At 39.6% G+C, this 20,000-nt stretch overlaps 2 protein-coding genes across 2 annotated transcripts in view; one reads left to right on the top strand and one right to left on the bottom strand.

The window, feature by feature from the left end:
* Lamtor5 (Late endosomal/lysosomal adaptor, MAPK and MTOR activator 5) overlaps positions 1-11,853 on the bottom strand; it is a 158,738-nt gene extending 146,885 nt beyond the window's left edge. Inside the window, exon 1 of the mRNA XM_068393503.1 lies at positions 11,724-11,853. Coding sequence (XP_068249604.1) covers positions 11,724-11,830 — 107 coding nt within the window. The 5' untranslated portion in view covers positions 11,831-11,853. The remainder of the gene's footprint in view (positions 1-11,723) is intronic.
* Positions 11,727-20,000, top strand: part of LOC137658969 (uncharacterized) — a 27,793-nt gene continuing 19,519 nt past the window's right edge. Inside the window, exons 1-5 of the mRNA XM_068394078.1 lie at positions 11,727-11,904; positions 13,230-13,357; positions 15,363-15,526; positions 17,903-18,045; positions 19,264-19,386. Coding sequence (XP_068250179.1) covers positions 15,371-15,526; positions 17,903-18,045; positions 19,264-19,386 — 422 coding nt within the window. The 5' untranslated portion in view covers positions 11,727-11,904; positions 13,230-13,357; positions 15,363-15,370. The remainder of the gene's footprint in view (positions 11,905-13,229; positions 13,358-15,362; positions 15,527-17,902; positions 18,046-19,263; positions 19,387-20,000) is intronic.

Here is a 20,000-nt window from a genome sequence, read left to right as displayed (position 1 = left end):
TTGGCCGAGGTTTTCAGAGATTGATGGTGTTGGCAGAGGTCTTAAGAGATTAGAGGTGTTAACCGAGTCTTCAGAGATTGGTGGTATTGGCCAAGGTCTTCAGAGATTGATGGTGTTAACCAAGGTCTTCAGAGATTGGTGGTGTTAACCGTGGTCTTCAGAGATTAGTGGTGCTGGCTGAGATTTTCATATATTGGTGGTGTTGGCCGAGGTATTCAGAGATTGGTGGTGTTAACTGAGGTCTTCAGAGATTGGTAGTGTTGGCCGAGGTCTTCAGAGGTTGGTGGTGTTAACCGAGGTCTTCAGAGATAGGTGGTGTTAGCCGAGGTCTTTAGAGAGTGATGGTCTTGGCCGAAGTCTTCAGAGATTGTTGGTGTTGGCCGAGGTTTTCAGAGATTGGTGGTGTTAACCGAGGTCTTCAGAGATGAGTGGTGTTGGCCGAGGTCTTCAGAGATTGGTGGTGTTTGCCAAGGTCTTCAGAGATTGATGGTATTAACCGAGGTCTTTAGTTATTGGTGGTGGTGGCCGAGGTCTTCAGAGATTGGTGGTGTTAACCAATGTCTTCAGAGATTGGTCTAGTTAATCAAGATCTTCAGAGATTGGTGGTATTGGCCGAGGTCTTCAGAGATTGGTGGTGTTGGCTGAGGTCTTCAGAGATTGGTGGTGTTGGCCGACGTCTTCAGAGATTGGTTTTGTTGGCCAAGGTCTTCAGAGATTGGTGGTGTTCGCCGAGGTCTTCAGAGATTGCCTGGTGTTGACCGAGGTCTTCGAAGATTGGTAGTGGTGGTCTAGGTCTTTAGAGATTGGCAGTGTTGATCGACGTCTTCAGAGATTGGTGGTGCTAACCGAGGTCTTCTGAGATTGGTGGTGTTGGCTGAGTTCTTCAGAGATTGGTGGTGTTGGCCAAGGTCTTCTGAAATTGGTGGTGTTGACCGAGGTCTCCAGAGATTGATGGTGTTGGCCAAGGTCTTCAGAGATTGGTGGTGTTGGCTGAGGTCTTCAGAGATTGGTGGTGTTGGCCGACATCTTCAGATATTGGTGGTGTTAACCAAGGTCTTCAGAGATTGGTGGTGTTGGCCGAGGTCTTCAAAGATCGGTGGTGTTGGTCGAGGTCTTCACAAAATTGGTGGTGTCAACCGAGGTCTTCAGATAATAGTGGTATGGACCGAGGTCTTCGGAGATTGGTGGCGTTAACTGAGGTCTTTGAAGATTGGTAGTGTTAATCGAGGTCTTCAGAGATAGGTGGTGTTAATTGTGGTCTTTGGAGACAGGTTGTGTTAACCGAGGTCTTCAGAGATTGGTGGCGTTAACCGAAGTCTTCAGAGATTGGTGGTGTTGGCCAAGGTTTTCAGAGATTGGTTGTGTTAACCAAGGTCTTTAAAGATTGATGGTGCTGGCCGAGGTCTTCAGAGATTGGTGGTGTTGGCCGAGGTCTTCAGCGATTGGTGGTGTTAATCGAGGTATTCAGAGATTGGTGGTGTTGGCCAAGGTCTTTAGAGATTGCTAGTGTTCAGAGATTGGTGGTGTTAGCTGAGGTCTTCAGAAATTGGTGGTTTTGACCGAGGTTATCAGAGATTTTGGTGTTGGCCGAGGTCTTCAGAGATTTGTGGTGTTAACCGGGGGCTTCAGAAATTGGAGGTGGTGGCCGAGGTCTTCAGAGATTGGTGGTGTTGGCCGAGGTCTCCAGAGATTGGTGGCATTAACCGAGGTCTTCAGGTGGTGTTGGCCGAGGTGTTCAGAGATTGGTGGTGTTAACCGAGGGCTTCAGAGATTGGTAGTGCTGGCCGAGGTGTTCAGAGATTGGTGGTGTTGGCTGAGATGTTCAGAGATTGATGGTGTTAACCGAGGTCTTCAGAGATTGGTGGTGTTGGCCGATGTCTCCAGAGATTGGTTGCATTAACCAAGGTCTTCAGGTGGTGTTGGCCGAGGTGTTCAGAGATTGGTGGTGTTAACCGAGGGCTTCAGAGATTGGTAGTGCTGGCCGAGGTGTTCAGAGATTGGTGGTGTTGGCTGAGATGTTCAGAGATTGATGGTGTTAACCGAGGTCTTCAGAGGTTGGTGGTGTTGGCCGAGATCTTCAGAGATTGGCAGCGTTAACCGAGGTCTTCGGAGATTGGTGGTGTTGGCCGAGGTCTTCAGAGATTGGCGGCGTTAACCGAGGTCTTCGGAGATTGGTGGTTTTGGCTGAGGTCTTCAGAGTTTGGTGGTGTTAATCGAGGCGTTCAGAGATTGGTGGTGTTAACTGAGGTCTTCAGAGATTAGTGAGTGTTGGTCGAGGGCTTCAGAGATTGGTGGTGTTAACCGAGGTCTTCAAAGATTGGTGATGTTGGCCGAGGTCCTCAGAGATTGGTGGTGTTGGCCGAGGTCTTCAGAAACTGGCGTTGTTAACTGAGGTATTCAGAGATTGGTGGTGTTGGCCAAGGTCTTCAGAGATTGGTGGTGTTAACCGAGGTGTTCAGAGATTGGTGGTGTTGGCAGAGGTCTTCATAGATTGGCGGTGATGGCCGAGGTCTTCAGAGATTGGCGGTGTTAACCGAGGTCTTCAGAGATTGGTGGTGGTAACCGAGGTCTTCAGAGATTGGTGGTGTTGGCCAAGATCCTCAGAGATTGGTGGTGTTGGCCGAGGTCTTCAGAGATTGGCAGTGTTAACTGAGGTCTTCAGAAATTGGTGGTGTTGGCCGAGGTCTTCAGAAATTGGTGGTGTTAATCGAGATCTTCAGAGATTGGTGGTGTTGAACGAGGTCTTCAGAGATTGGTGGTGTTAACTGAGGTCTTCAGAGATTGGTGAGTGTTGGCCGAGGGCCTCAGAGATTGGCAGTGTTAACCGAGGTCTTCAGAGATTGGTGGTGTTGGCCGAGGTCCTCAGAGATTGGTGGTGTTGTCCGAGGTCTTCAGAGATTGGTGGTGTTAACCGAGGTCTTTAGAAATTGGTGGTGTTGGCCGAGGTCTTCAGAAATTGGTGGTGTTAACAGAGGTCTTCAGAGATTGGTGGTGTTGGACGAGGTCTTCAGAGATTGGTGGTGTTAACCGAGGTCTTCAGAGATTGGTGGTGTTGGCTGAGGTCTTCAGAGATTAGTGGTGTTAACTGAGGTCTTCAGAGATTGGTGGTGTTGGCCAAGGTCCTTAGAGATTGATGGTGTTGGCCGAGGTCTTTAGAGATTGGTGGTGTTAACCGAGGTCTTCAGAGATTGGTGGTGTTAACCGAGGTCTTCAGAGATTGATGGTGTTAACCGAGGTCTTCAGAGATTGGTGGTGCTGGCCAAGATCCTCAAAGATTGGTGGTGTTGGCCGAGGTCTTCAAAGATTGGCGGTGTTAACCGAGGTCTTCAGAGATTGGTGGTGTTGGCCGAAGTCTTCAGAGATTGGTGGTGTTAACCGAGGTCTTCAGAGATTGATGGTGTTGGCCAATGTCTTCAGAGATTGGTGGTGTTAACCGAGGTCTTCAGAGATCAGTGGTGTTGGCCAAGGTCTTCAGAGATTAGTGGTGTTAACCGAGGTCTTCAGAGATTGGTGGTGATGGCCGAGGTCTTCAGAGATTGTTGGTGGTGGCCGAGGTATTTAGAGATTAGTGGTTTTAACCGAGGTCTTCAGAGATTGGTGGTGTTAACCGAGGCCTTCAGAGATTGGTGGTGTTGGCCGAGGTCTTCAGAGATTGGTGGTGTTGGCCGAGGTCTTCAGAGATTAGTGGTGTTGGCCGAGGTCCTCAGAGATTGGCAATGTTGGCTGAGGTCTTTAGAGATTGGTGATGTTGGCCAAGGTCTTCAGAGATTGGTGGTGTTAACTGAGGTCTTCAGAGATTAATGGTGTTGGCCAAGGTCTTCAGAGATTGGTGGTGTTAACAGAGGTCTTCAGAGATCGGTGGTGTTGGCCAAGGTCTTCAGAGATTAGTGGTGTTAACCGAGGTCTTCAGAGATTGGTGGTGATGGCTGAGGTCTTCAGAGATTGGTGATGTTGGCCGAGGTATTTAGAGATTAGTGGTGTTAACCGAAGTCTTCAGAGATTGGTGGTGTTAACCGAGGCTTTCAGAGATTGGTGGTGTTGGTCGAGGTCTTCAGAGATTGGTGGTGTTGGCCGAGGTCTTCAGAGATTGGTGGTGTTGGCCGAGGTCTTTAGAGATTGGTGGTGTTGGCCGAGGTCTTCAGAGATTGGTGGTGTTAACCGAGGTCTTCAGAGATTGGTGGTGTTGGCCAAGGTCTTCAGAGATTAGTCATGTTAACCGAGATCTTCAGAGATTGGTGATGTTGGCCGAAGTCTTCAGAGATTGGTGGTGTTAACCGAGGTCCTAAGAGATTGGTGGTGTTGGCCGAGGTCTTCAGAGATCAGTGGTGTTGGCCACGGTCTTCAGAGATTAGTGGTGTTAACCGAGGTCTTCAGAGATTGGTGGTGTTGGCTGAGGTCTTCAGAGATTGGTGATGTTGGCCGAGGTACTTTGAGATTGGTGGCGTTGGCCGAGGTATTTAGAGATTAGTGGTGTTAACCGAGGTCTTCGGAGATTGGTGGTGTTAACTGAGGTCTTCGGAGATTGGTGGTGTTGGCCGAGGTCTTCAGAGATTGGTGGTGTTGGCTGAGGTCTTCAGAGATTAGTGATGTTGGCCGAGGTACTTAGAGATTGGTGGTGTTAACCGAGGTCTTCAGAGATTGGTAGTGTTAACCGAGATCTTCAAAGATTGATAGTGTTAACCGAGGTCTTCAGAGATTGGTGGTGTTAACCAAGGTCTTCAGAGATTGGTGGTGTTGGCCGAGGTCTTCAGAGATTGATGGTGTTGGCCGAGGTCTTCAGAGATCGGTGGTGTTAGCCGAGGTCTTCAGAGATTAGTGGTGTTAACCGAGGTCTTCAGAGATTGATGGTGTTGGCCGAGGTCTTCAGAGATTGGTGATGTTGGCCGAGGTACTCAGAGATTGCTGGTGTTGGCCGAGGTATTTAGAGATTAGTGGTGTTAATCGAGGTCTTCAGAGATTGGTGGTGTTAACCGAGGCCTTCAGAGATTGGTGGCGTTAACCGAGTTCTACAGAGATTGATAGTGTTAACCGAGGTCTTCAGTAATAGGTGGTGTTGGCCGAGGTCTTCAGAGATTGATGGTGTTGGCCGAGGTCCTTAGAGATTGGCGGTGTTGGCCGAGGTCTTTAGAGATTGGTGGTGTTGGCCGAGGTCTTCAGAGATTGGTGGTGTTAACCGAGGTCTCCAGAGATTGGTGGTGTTAACTGAGGTGTCTAGAGATTGGTGGTATTAACAGAGGTCTTCAGAGATTGGTGGTGTTGGCTAAGGTCTTCAGAGATTGGTGATGTTAACCGAGGTCTTCAGAGATTGGTAGTATTAACCAAGATCTTCAAAGATTGGTAGTGTTAACTGAAGTCTTCAGAGATTGGTGGTTTTAACCGAGGTCTTCAGAGATTGGTGGTGTTGGCCGAGGTCCTCAGAGATTGGTGGTGTTGGCCGAGGTCTTCAGAGATCGCTGATGTTGGCCAAGGTCTTCAGAGATTAGTGGTGTTAACCGAGGTCTTCAGAGATTGGTGGTGTTGGCCGAGGTCTTCAGAGATTGGTGATGTTGGCCGAGGTACTCAGAGATTGGTGGTGTTGGCCGAAATCTTCAGAGATTAGTGGTGTTAACCGAGGTCTTCAGAGATTGATGGTGGTAACCGAGGTCTTCAGAGATTGGTGGTGTTAACCGTGGTCTTCAGAGTTGGTAGTGTTAACTAAGGTCTTCAGAGATTGGTGGTGTTGGCCGAGGTCTTCAGAGATTAGTGGTGTTAACCGAGGTCTTCAGAGCTTGGTGGTGTTAACGGAGGTCTTCGGAGATTGGTGGTGTTGGTCGAGGTCTTCAGAGATTGGTGGTGTTGGCCGAGGTCTTCAGAGATTGGTGGTGTTAACCGAGGTCTTCAGAGATCGGTGGTGTTGGCCAAGGTCTTCAGAGATTAGTGGTGTTAACCGAGGTCTTCAGAGATTGGTGGTGTTGGCTGAGGTCTTCAGAGATTGGTGATGTTGGCCGAGGTACTTAGAGATTGGTGGTGTTGGCCGAGGTATTTAGAGATTAGTGGTGTTAACCGAGGTCTTCAGAGATTGGTGGTGTTAACGGAGGTATTCGGAGATTGGTGGTGTTGGCCGAAGTCTTCAGAGATTGGTGGTGTTGGCCGAGGTCTTCAGAGATTGGTGGTGTTAACCGAGGTCCTCAGAGATTGGTAGTGTTAACCGAGGTCTCCAGAGATTGGTGGTGTTGGCCGAGGTCTTCAGAGATCGGTGGTGTTGGCCAAGGTCTTCAGAGATTAGTGGTGTTAACCGAGGTCTTCAGAGATTGATGGTGTTGGCCGAGGTCTTCAGAGATTGGTGATGTTGGCCGAGGTACTCAGAGATTGCTGGTGTTGGCCGAGGTATTTAGAGATTAGTGGTGTTAACCGAGGTCTTCAGAGATAGGTGGTGTTAACCGAGGCCTTCAGAGATTGGTGGAGTTAACCGAGTTCTTCAGAGATTGGTAGTGTTAACCGAGGTCTTCAGTGATAGGTGGTGTTGGCCGAGGTCTTCAGAGATTGATGGTGTCGGCCAAGGTCCTTAGAGATTGGCGGTGTTGGCCGAGGTCTTTAGAGATTGGTGGTGTTGGCCGAGGTCTTCAGAGATTGGTGGTGTTAACCGAGGTCTCCAGAGATTGGTGGTGTTGGCCGAAGTCTTCAGAGATTGGTGGTATTAACATAGGTCTTCAGAGATTGGTGGTGTTGGCTGAGGTCTTCAGAGATTGGTGATGTTAACCGAGGTCTTCAGAGATTGGTAGTGTTGGCCGAGGTCTTCAGAGATTGGTGATGTTAACCGAGATCTTCAAAGATTGGAAGTGTTAACCGAGGTCTTCAGAGATTGGTGGTGTTAACCGAGGTCTTCGGAGATTAGTGGTGTTAACCGAGGTCTTCAGAGATTGATGGTGTTGGCCGAGGTACTCAGAGATTGGTGATGTTGGCCGAGGTACTCAGAGATTGGTGGTGTTGGCCGAGGTGTTCAGAGATTAGTGGTGTTAACCGAGGTCTTCAGAGATTGGTGGTGTTAACTGAGGTCTTCAGAGATTGGTGGTGTTAACCGTGGTCTTCAGAGTTGGTGGTGTTAACTGAGGTCTTCAGAGATTGGTGGTGTTGGCCGAGGTCTTCAGAGATTAGTGGTGTTAACCGAGGTCTTCAGAGATTGGTGGTGTTAACCGAGGTCTTCGGAGATTGGTGGTGTTGGCTGAGGTCTTCGGAGATTGGTGGTGTTGGCTGAGGTCTTCAGAGATTGGTGGTGTTGGCCGAGGTCTTCAGAGATTAGTGGTGTTAACCGAGGTCTTCAGAGATTGGTGGTGTTAACCGAGGTCTTCGGGGATTGGTGGTGTTGGCTGAGGTCTTCAGAGATTTGTGTTGGCTTTTAAACCTTAGTAGTGTGTTCAGTAATTTTGTAACTTGAAAATATATTTAATCTCAATATTTTTTCTCATTATTACAGAGATATGGTAATCAATGTTATTTTTCAAATCATCACGATAGCCTATATGGTGTCTAAAATATGATACTATTGGCAAAAAGAAGGTTATGTTGTATTTTATAAAGATACATTTAAATATTCCATCTATTTCCAAATGCACCATACCACATAGTATATGCAAAGATACAGTGGTAATTAAAATTTAATTCTGTTGGAAAGAAAGGTTATGTTGTATTTTAATAGAAATACATTTAAATCCATCATCTATTTCCAAATGCCTTACTACTGCATTCTCAAACTACATATTCAAACCTACACTACACCAAAAACAAAGAACATATCTTCCTATAGTTTATCACTAATCTCCTTTGGACCTCTTGTGAAGTACTAAACCAGCTATCCTAACTCAACAATTCTGTTTCAACTCTAATTTCTGTTTATAGTAGCTTGGATTAATATTTGTTGTATTCAAAATATAAATAATCGAGGTTTGTGCTCTTTTTGTACCCAGAAAGAAAGAGATATCTACTGTATTACTAATCTCCTTTGGACCTCTTGTGAAGTACTAAACCAATTATCCTGACTCAGCAATTCTCTCCTTACTTTATCTTTCTTTATAGTTGCTTCAAATAATATTTGTTGTTTTCAAAATGTTAATGTTGGAGCTTTCTGCTCTCTTTGTACCCAGTAATTCCATATCACTCAGCTGCACAGAATAACAAAGTTTGGAATATACTAGTAGAAACTGAACATGTCCAAGTACTATTTTTTATCAGCGACTGTAATTAAAATAGTTCTGTCGGCGAGTACTATTTTTTTATCAGCGACTGTAATTGAAATAGTTCTGTCGGTCGGTGGAAAACATTTGCCAACTCAAGTACGTTGTAATGTTTTATTAACGAATGCAATAGAAGCATAATTTAAAAGTAAATTAAGTTTAGCGAGGTAAAACAAGAACAAAAACAAGCAGAATTTAATTCTCGGGAAGTTAGTCCACGAAAGCGTTAGTTATATTTTTGTGTTTTCGATTATATTCGTGGGAAAAATAAGAACAAATAATGTTTAGATATATGTACATTTACTCTGCTGTTTATCAACTACATGAATAGATTGAAAAAAAAATGTAAACGAATATTCACATTAGTAATCAACGTTGCTCTATATCATTTTATGTTCATGCTAAGGTAATGATCAATGTATATATAAATTGTATTTTAAATCGGTTTCATTTAAATGGAAAGTCTCTCTCTCTCTCTCTCTCTCTCTCTCTCTCTCTCTCTCTCTCTCTCTCTCTCTCTCTCTCTCTCTCTCTCTCTCTCTCTCTCTCTCTCTCTCTCTAGAATTAATGACTTGAACCTCGGGTTAATCACCAATAGTTACTGATCGTTCAAAATCAGATATTTTTCCTTTTTAACAAAGTCATTTAGCAAGGACGATTTATTTCAATTTACTTAAATTAGAACATTCTTTCGTGAATCCAACGTTCTCAATACTAGTTTTTCACTTATAATTGTTATTCATTATTCATATCGTCGATGGCGACTTATGAAATTTAATTTCTAACATTTTTGTATCTCGGTTTTCATTCAGTGGTATTTCATAATAGTATACACGACTCGTCAAAACCTCCTCCCACCTTCCTACTACCATCCCTCCTACCCATAGTTATACATCTAGCCATGCCGCTGAGTGAGACCCTATATATATATATATATTTATTATATATATATATATATATATATATATATATATATATATATATATATATATATATATGTGTGTGTGTGTGTGTGTGTGTGGGTGTGTGTGTGTGTCTGTATATATATATGTATATATATACATATATATATATATATATATATATATATATATATATATATGTGTGTGTATATATATATATATATATATATATATATATATATATATATATATATATATATATATATCCAGATACTTGCTCTTTATTTTATAGGGGAGATTAAAGCTTTTCTATCACTAAGTATTATTATTATTATTATTATTATTATCATTATCATTATCATTATTATTATTATTATCATTATTATTATTATTATTACTAGCTAAGCTACAACCCTAGTTGGAAAAGCCGGATGCTATAAGCCCAAGGGCTCTAACAGGGGAAAAAACCCAGTGAAGAAAGGAAATAAGGAAAAACTACAAGAGAAGTTTAAGAACAATAATAACATTAAAATAAATCTTTCATATATGAAAAACATGGTAATAAAAAAAAAAAGAGGATAAAAACTTCAAAATAACGAGAGGAAGAGAAACAAGATAGAATAGTATGCTCAAGTGTACCCTCAAGCAAGATATCTCTAACCCAAGACAGTGGAAGACCATGGTACAGAGGCTATGGCACTACCCAAGACTGGAGAACAATGGTTTGATTTTGGAGTGTCCTTCTCCTAGAAGAGCTGCTTGCCATAGCTAAAGAGTCTCTTCTACCCTTACCAAGAGGAAAGTAGTCAATGAACAATTACAGAGGTGTAGTTAACCCCTTGGGTCAAGAAGAATTGTTTGGTAATTTCAGTATTATCAAGTGTATGAGGAAAGAGGAGAATATGTAAAGAATTGGCCAGACTATTCTGTGTGTATCATAAGCAATTATATAAGGAAATAAATTAATAAACTATCTTTTCATTCTGACAGGGGCCTGAAATGCAGGTGTCAGCCATCCAGCAGTGGCACCTGCGTGGTCTCACAGTTTCCTCGCTGGCACTCATCTTCCATCTCTTCTTGACTTTGGAAGGGTCGGACGGAGCGACTGAGGTTCTGGCGACTTTGTCTGCAGACTGCCCGGGTGAGTAGATTTGACCTTCGTCGTGAATAAATATGAATAAACTTGATTATTCATTCATTTATGGGTTGGGGTAGACTTTTGGGTACATTTCTGCTTAGCACTCCGTTGTGGTGGCCGATGTGGTAACGTCCCTGACTAGTGAATGCCAGACTGGGGTTTGAGTCTCGCTCAAACTCGTTAGTTTCTTTAGTCGCTGCAATCTCATCATCCTTGTGAGCTAAGGATGGAGGGTTTGGGGAAGCCTATATGTGTATCTGCTGAGTCATCAGTAGCCATTGCCTGGCCCTCCTTGGTCCTAGCTTGGGTGGAGAGGGGGCTTGGGCACTGATCATATGGTCAGTCTCTATAGCATTGTCCTGCTTGATAGGGCTATGTTCCTGTCCCTTGCCTATGCCATTCATGAACGGCCTTTAAACCTTTAAACGAGGGTTTGGGATCCGTTCAAAATCAATAGTTTGTAGTATTGTCTACAACCTCATCCTTGTGAGTTATGGATGGGGCATTTGGGAAGCCTATAGAACTACCCGTTGAGTCATCAGCAGCCATTGCCTGGCTCTCCCTGTTCCTAGCTTGGATACGTGGTTTGATGGAGCCAGCAGGTTTACCTGCTGAGTCATCAGCAACCATTGCCTGGCCCTCCCTGTTCCTAGCTTGGATACGTAGTTTGATGGAGCTTGTAGGTCTACCTGCCGAGTCATCAGCAGCCATAGCCTGGCACTCCCTGTTCCTAGCTTGGATACGTAGTTTGATGGAGCTTGTAGGTCTACCTGCCGAGTCATCAGCAGCCATAGCCTGGCACACTCTGGTCCTAGTTTGATGGAATTGGGGTTTGTGGTAGCCTATTGGAAATGTCTCTGCCTGGCAAATTGTTGGATGGGGGTTCGAGACCCGCTCATAATCGATAATATCTGGTTGTTTCTTCAACCTCACTATTCTTGTAAGCTAAAGATAATGAGATTTGGGGGCTCCTAGAGGTCGACCTGCTGAGTCATCGGCAGCCATTGCCTGGCTCTCCCTGGTCCTAACTTGATGAAGTTCGGGCTTGGGCGGAGATCATATGATATATGGTCAGTCTCTAGGACAGTGTCCCTTCCCTTGCCTCTGCTATTCATGAGCGACATTTAAACTATCATTATTATTATTATTATTATTATTATTATTATTATTATTATTATCACAAGCTAAGCTATAATCATAGCTGGAAAAACAAGATGCTATAAGCGCAAGGGCTCCAACAGGAAAAAATAGCCCAGTGAGGAAAGGAAACAAGGAAATAAACAAACTACAAGAAAAGTAATAAACAATCAAAATAAAACATTATTAGAGCACGAACAACATTAAATTAGATCCTTCATATATAAACTATAAAAAAAAAAAAACAGGAGGAAGAGAAATAACCTAGAATACCATACCCGAGTGTTGCTAATTGAAAAGAAAATTTTCCAAACTAAAAAGACATTTTTATCTTACAAATTGCAGATGTCCTTCCGACGGAGATATCCGACAGTCACGTCTTTTGGTGTCGTATATCCGAGCGAGGCTGCCTGGAATTCTGCAGGGGCCTGGAATTCACTCATTACGTGCTCAACGCTGGAAACTGCTCCTGTCTAGGCGTGGGCGTGGGAGGAACTGGAACTGCGACCCCATTACCGTAAGTGAATTTTGATCTTTGTGATAGATCAGGAACTTCTTGAAAATATATATTATTCTTTTTCCTAGATTTTACTGTTTTCTTCATAGGAAAAATTAGCAAAAACATATAAAAGAAACATTTGTGACATGATTTTTTTAGTTTTTACTAAAAAAAATTATAAGAAAATGAGCAAAATCGTATAAAAGCATGAGTGACAGAAGTTATAAGTTACTTCTTGAAAAGATAAATTTTCCTTCTAGCTTTACTAAAAGTTTTTTTCTTTAAGAAAAAATTACCAAACACGTATAAAAAAACATAAGACAGATGTCATCAGTTACTTCTTAAAAACATATATTATTTTCTATAGCTTTTACTAAAAGTTTTATTTTAATAAGAAAAATTAGCCAAAACATATAAAAACATGTGTGACAGATGTCATCAATTACTTCTAGAAAAGACATTATTTTTTTCTAGTTTTTACTAAAAGTTTTTTATAAGACAAAGGAGAAAAAGTATAGAAAAAACAAAATCAACAAAACTAGTAATAATAATAATAATAATAATAATAATACAAAGTTGTGAGTAGTTGTTGGTCTCTAGCTCGGATAAAACTCCCCTTGGGAAACCAAGTGCTACTGAAGCTTGCAACAAACCATATCGGTCTATTGCGAGCGGAAATTAGTCACAATGAGGCAGGAAAATCAACAGAAGTCGAAATATTCTTCCAAAAGACGGATAACGCATTAGTAAGTCTTAAGTCATGTAATTTGGAAAACTTGATTTTTGTCCAGTCTAGGCAAACCAAATTTTTTTCGAGTTATGGAAAATCAGGTTACTATTCTTTCAGACCAGGAAAAGTCACATCATTTGGAAAACTAGCTTTTTGCCCAGTCCATTTGTACATTTATTTTTTCCAATCTTGGAAAAGCTGCGCATTTTTTTTTTCAAGTCATAGAAAACCCCGTTTATTTTTCCAGCCATGGAAAACCCCACTTTTTCCTATCAGAAAACCCCGCTTATTATTTCCAGTCATGGAAATACCAGCTTATTTTTGCAGTCATTAAAACAAGCACTAATGATTTCCAGTCAAAGAAACCACCGTTCTACAGTCATGGAAAACATTACTTATTATTTCCAATCATGAAAAAACACTTACTTTTCTAATCATTGAAAAACTGGCTCATCATTTCCAGAATCATAGAAAAGCCCAATTTTTTTTTCCAGTCATGGACAACCCCGTTTTATTTTTCAAAGACTAATGAATACCAGTCTTTTTCACCCTCTTATTTTTCCAGTAAAAAAAACACCAGCTTATTTTTTTTTTTTTTTTTTTTTTTTTTCAGAGTCGTGGGCGTCCCCAAGGCTGTTTCATGCCACGATCTGTACATAAATCACAACGTGTTTCTGGGAGGACAGTACGCTGTGTTGACTGAGTCAGACATTGAGGTCACAGTCTTGTGTGACATAGAAGGTACTGTATTTGTTATCAAGTTAAAAAAAAAATTGAACTGTACTCCTGATGATTTCCTTCCACTCTTTTAAAAATAAATCGGAGAGTTTACTATTACTTAATTTCTTTTTAATGAGGCAGATTTGTAGGCACTCGTATGGGTGCCCTTTTAGCTCGGAAAAGTTTCCTAATAGCTAATTGGTCGGAAGTACCGGTATTTCTGTCCGAATAGCATCACTGTTTTCATATAACTACCAAGCCATGTGAATCGAAACTTATTTACTAACCTAAATTTCTACCCCAGATATAGGTTTTGTGAATAAAAAATGTTAACGAATATAAACTACTGTGATGGTAAGTCTAATTTTGATAACAACACCCACCGAAGTCAACGACAGGAGCTTGTTTTCGGAACCACGCTACATAATTTTGTAACTTTTCACATATTTTAACACAAATTGAGATATTTTAACACAAATTGAAATTAATTGCACTAAACATAAGAAAAACATGTTATTATAAAGTTTCTTCGAATACCAGAATATACTAAAAACATGGAATTAAAAAAAATCGCTATTGATGAACATTGCGGGGAGGTAAAAGGAACAGCCCAAGGTCTATAGAATACAGAACAGCCTACTTGTACTGAAGGGGAAATGGAAGGATGGAAGGAGGGTATCGCAGTTGTAACTAGGCGATGAAATTATGAATTCATTTAATTATGATTTTTATGCAACACTACAATCTAACCTAACCTAACCTAACCTGTACAGTATCCTTAAACCGAAAATATTGCTATTAGGAAACTTTTCTGAGCTAAAAGGGCACCCATGCTAGTCCGTACAAATCTGCCTACTTTTGAGTATAGATCATTAATTTAACAAAAATTAATATTTTGCGTGAATTTCATAACAGATTTGTTTTTGATATCGTTATTGCTATTACTGTTTTGTAGCTTACAAGAAATAATTTCGTAAGCTACCCTAATCGGGTAGTTGAATTGGTAGAACTCCAAAAACTCAAACTTGCAGCTAATATTTTAGTGTTCAACAGGCTGTTATAAGTCTTTCTATATCATATATATGAAATATCTGTTTTGATGTTGTTACTGTTTTTAAAATATTTTCATTCTGATTGTTCATTATTTCTCATATCGTTTATTTATTTCCTTATTCACTTTCCTCACTGGACTAATTTTCCTTGTTGGAGCCCTTGGGCGTATAGCATTTTGATTTTCCTTCTACGATTTTAGGTTAGCTAATAATAATAATAATAATAATAATAATAATAATAATAATAATAATAATAATAATAATAATAATAATAATAATAATAATAATAATAACAGTTGTCATACTATTGATAATTACAGAACATAATACAATTAATATTTAGTACATATAAATATTACCAAATACGAATTGATAGAGGACAGACAGTTATTGACCTTGAAAGAAAATTATCTAACAGATGAAAACTATTAGATCACTCATGGAACCTTGAATTTTATCAAAACGACAATTTATTTAATAATCTAAAATGAAATGAGTGAGTCTACCAGTAGTAATTATTCAAAACAGAAAACTAGAAATTTTGATACAATCATTTGCAACTCAATTGAGTTTCAAAATGTCATGGAAGAAAAGTACAGAAGGTCCTTAACTTACAAACTTAATATGTTCCAAAAAACTGTTTGTAAGTTGTTTTATTTTTTAAATTTTGGCCTAGGGTATGTCTAACCTGAATCCCATGCCTATGAATTCCAGCTACAAAAGTCAATAAATAGTCAGGTTTCATATGAAATAGATATCAGGTTATTATAAATGTTGTTTTACTTACTGTATTTAATGATACAATATAGTTTTTATTACTGTATTCTTTATCTTATCTTTGCTATTTTCTGTTGGATTTGTGTTTGTATCTCAGAATGTTTGTAAGTCGAATGTTTGTAAGTCGAATGTTTGTAAGTCGAATGTTTGTGAATCGAATGTTTGTAACTTGGTGACCTACTGTTCTTTTTATCCAGGCCGGTCCATGTGCAGCGGCAGTCTCCTCCACGGTTCCTTAGGTCTGGTCAAGGAGGCCAGTGGTCCCTCTATCACCTTGGACACGCCCACTATTTTGGACAACATTTCTCCTTACGTTGGAATACATGAGCCATATTTTGTGATTCCAGAAGACACATTTACTGTAAGTAAGGTTGTCACTTCTTTTGGAATGAAATCTAAAAAAGATTGAAGTATGATCGAAGGCATCGGGCAATATATCCTTAATCTTTCCCTGTTGGAGCCCTTGGGCTTATAGCATCCTGCTTTTCCAACTAGGGATGTAGCTTAGCTGATAATAATAATAATAATAATAATAATAATAATAATGATAATAATAATGATAATAATAATAATGATAATAATAATAATAATAATAATAATAATAATAATTATATATATATATATATATATATATATATATATATATATATATATATATATATATATATAGTGTGTATGGCATTGATTTTCATGTTATGAGTCATCATACCTTGCACTGAACCTGTGTTATTAATGCACAATTACCTCTGAAAAGTGGCATCAACTACAAAAATATGATGGAACCACATAAAAAACAATGTAGTGCAGTGCAGTGGGTTACCAAGTGTGTTAGTCAACCGTAGGCAGGTAAGGGTATGTGAATTGGTAGATTATGAGTTGAACCCCCCCCCCCCCAGGACCTCACTGCTGGAAGTAAAGACGCTGGTGACTGGTACAACACATGAATGTACGCTACCGGGGTCTAAAGCGATGTCAGGCAGGGCAGCCGATAGGGACTACGGTCTACCCCAAAGCCAAAGCGAAGTCCTTCAAAAGAAGGCAATTGTGTATACCCCACAGATAAAATGGGAAAAAGCACGGTAATACTATTAGAAGGATAGCAAGCATTTGCGGATTCACAACTTCTAATGAATACATTGTGTTAATGTTAATGGGAAAGAAGAACAAGAAGTTCTTGTAATATAACGTATACTGTAGTCCTGTCCAATAATATTTTATTCATTATAAGATTCATTTATAAATATATTAGTTGAAATTAGAGTTTTTCAACCAAGAAAGTATAGATATTTAGCGGGAGGTGGGTTAAGCTTCTTGAGGAACCTGGGTGTATTGAAGACCATATATTCCTAAATTGGGCGAAGATTGACTTGGAAGTTCACAAACTGGATTTATATAGGGTGACATATATTTTACAAATTGAATTTGGGTTTAGGGTGACATCAATTTCATACATTGAATTTGGGTTTAGTGACATCAATTTAATAAATTGAGTTTGGGTTTAAGGTAACATTAATATCATAAATTGAATTTGGGTTTAGAGTGACATCAATTTCAAAAATTGAAATTGGGTTTAACGCGACATCAATATCACAAACTGAATTTGGGTTTAAGGTTACATCAATTTCACAAATTGAATATGGGTTTAAGGTGACATCAATTTCATAAATTGAATTTGGGTCTAAGGTGCCATCCCTTTCATAACTGAATTTGCGTTTATGGTGACATCAATATCATAAATCAAATTTGGGTTTATAGACTTCCAGTTCCGCTTACTTGATTTAGAAATATATGGTGGTTTGCAAATTGGGCTCAGGGTGACTTCGAGGTTCACACACTGAATTTAGGGTTGCGTGGAAGCTGATAAACTGGATTTAGTGTTACGTGGTACCCGATAAACTGGATTGTGTTTTATGGAAGCCGATAAACTGGATCTAGTGTTATGTGGTAGCTGATAAACCAGATTTAGTGTTACGTGGTAGCTGATAAACTGGATTGTGTTACGTGGAAGCTGATAAACTGGATTTAGTGTTACGTGGTAGCTGATAAACTGGATTGTGTTACGTGGAAGCTGATAAACTGGATTTATCTTTGCGTGGTAGCTCATAAACTGGATTGTGTTACTCAGTAGCTGATATACTGGATTTAGTGTTACGTGGTGGCTGATAAACTGGATTGTGTTACGCGGAAGCTGATAAACTGGATTGTGTTACATGGTATCTCATAAACTGGATTGTGTTACGCAGTAGCTGCTGTACTGGATTTAATGTTACGTGGTAGCTGATAAACTGGATTGTGTTACGTGGTAGCTGATAAACTGGATTGTGTTACGCAGAAACTGATAAACTGCATTGTGTTACGTGGAAGCTGATAAACTGCATTGTGTTACGTGGAAGCTGATAAACTGGATTGTGTTACGTGGAAGCTGATAAACTGGATTTAGTGTTACATGGTAGCTGATAAACTTGATTGTGTTACATGGAAGCTGATAAACTGGATTGTGTTACGCGGCAACTGATAAACTGGATTTGGGGTGACAAATGTTTAAAAACTATAATAAAGGTTACTGAAGAAGTAGAAAAGATAACTTTCACAAACAGGAATTAGAGAGACATGCATCTCCATAAACTAGATTTAGTGGGATATGAAGGTATCCGGTATAGGCGTCGATTACCATAATGACTCTGAAGACCCAGCAGCCATTTCAGAACAGTGTAACATTCAATATATGGTTTTGCAGGTGACCTTCAGCCAATCTATATTGGTCAATGGAATCTACATTGATGGGGACAGTTCCAACTACATCAGCCAGTTAAAACTCTCCTTTGAGTTTTTAGATCCCGTGGTTGCAGCAGCAATCAATACAACTACTTACTATTACAGGTAAGGTTCTAGGCTAGGATGATGTCAAAGTCTGGTTACTGGTAATATTTTAGAATTAAAAACTGTATTTGATTCTAGGTAAGATTTCGAAACTGACATAAGGCCTGATTGCTGATAATATTTCAGAAATGAAACCTATAATGCCTGTATTTGAATCTAGGTAAGATTTCGAGGCAGAGAGAGTCTGATTGCTGGTAATATTTCAAAAATGAAACCTAAAAAATCTGTATTTGAATTTAGGCAAAATTTCGAAGCAGAGACAGAGTCTGATTACTATGAATATTTCATAACTAAAACCTGTAGAGCCTACATTTGATTCTAAGTAAGGTTTCGAGACAGAGCTCTAGAATTACATGTAAATTTTCCAGGTAAGAATTCATGACAAGTACATTCAGGTGTTGTATCTGCATTTATGGTGGTTACAGACAATGGTACTGATTGTTGGCCACAACAGATACCTATAAATAAAAAGAAAGAAATTTGTGACAGGGATTTGCAATCACAGAGAAGGTTCTATAACCAAGATCAATAAAATTAATTTAATTACAGGTTAAAATTTCACACAGGTCACTCCTGAATATATAAATACAGGTAGGATTCTATTTCAAAGAAATTTTAATTGCCTATGATTCCAGGTAAGAAGCTTAAACAGGAATCCACTATATCACCAATAAATCAAAGTAATATTCTATGACAAAGACCAGTGATTGACCTATATTTAGAAGCGAGGAATGGATAGGAATACAGAGATTCATACGTCATATGATCTCTATATTGGAAGAATAGATACAATATCAGGAAGACTTAAAACCTCTAAAATTATGGTTTCCATGAGCATTAGGACTACTTTTAATCGTCATAAAACGAAAAGTAAGATAGAAAAGCCAGAATGATAACTCATTCCATATGCCAAAGAATTTTGTTATGATGATTATTCATGATGTATTCAGAAGTAGACTCTAATAAAGATGGATTTATCAATTTTTTTCACAAAAATAGGTTTTCTTGTGAAGCTTTTCATTTTGAAGCATGTGGAATATACGGAGTAAATATGCACCATTAGATATGAAAAACAATTATAACATTAAAAATAATTTATGCAATAACTTAAAATTCTTTGAATATACGGAGTAAATATGCACCATTAAATATGAAGAAATTTATAACAGATTAAAAATAACTTATGCAATAACTAAAACTTGTTTTTTGTTCATCAAGCGCCACAGGTACAGAAGGTGACTGGACAGTACTGGACACCACTCTGGGCTCAAGAGTTCCTCTGAAGCCGTTTGTTGCTGACTCGGTCACTCTACATGTAGTGACAGCAGTTGGACAGAAGAAGTGAGTTATTTTAATCTCCAAAGGAAGTTACAATTCATCTGGTACTCATGTGTAAATGTAAAAATACCAATAGATTTCATCTGGTAATTCTGATGTTTAAATGCACAAGTACCAATGGAATTCATTTAGTATTGGTGATGTTCAAATGCAAAGATACCAATGAAATTCATCTGATAGTGGTAATGTTTAAATGTAAAAACAAGGGAATTTATCGGGTATTGGTTACATTTAAATGCATAAATAACAAGGAAATTCATCTGGTATTGGTGATGTTTAAATGCAAAAATAAGAAGGAGTTTATCTGGTATTATTGATGTTTAAATCCAAAAATACCAATAGAATTCGTCTGGTATTGGTGATGTTTAAAAGCAAAAATCCCAACAGGAAAAATGAGGCAAAGGCTATGGTCATGATTGGTTGAATTTCTATTAAGAAGTTTTTAAGCTTAAATATTGAAAATATAATAACGACAAAAAACGACCCGAACCATCAGTCCAGATTCAAGTTCCTAGCAGTATAATATAGTCCTGGACCAGAGTTTCATTTAATAAATGGGTCCTTATAGCATAAATATATACGAAACTGGACCAATATAACTAGAACCACTTTCTGAA

Source organism: Palaemon carinicauda, chromosome 19, assembly GCF_036898095.1.
Source record: "Palaemon carinicauda isolate YSFRI2023 chromosome 19, ASM3689809v2, whole genome shotgun sequence".
Taxonomy (NCBI): domain Eukaryota; kingdom Metazoa; phylum Arthropoda; class Malacostraca; order Decapoda; family Palaemonidae; genus Palaemon; species Palaemon carinicauda.
This window is presented reverse-complemented; position numbering and strand designations above follow the sequence as displayed.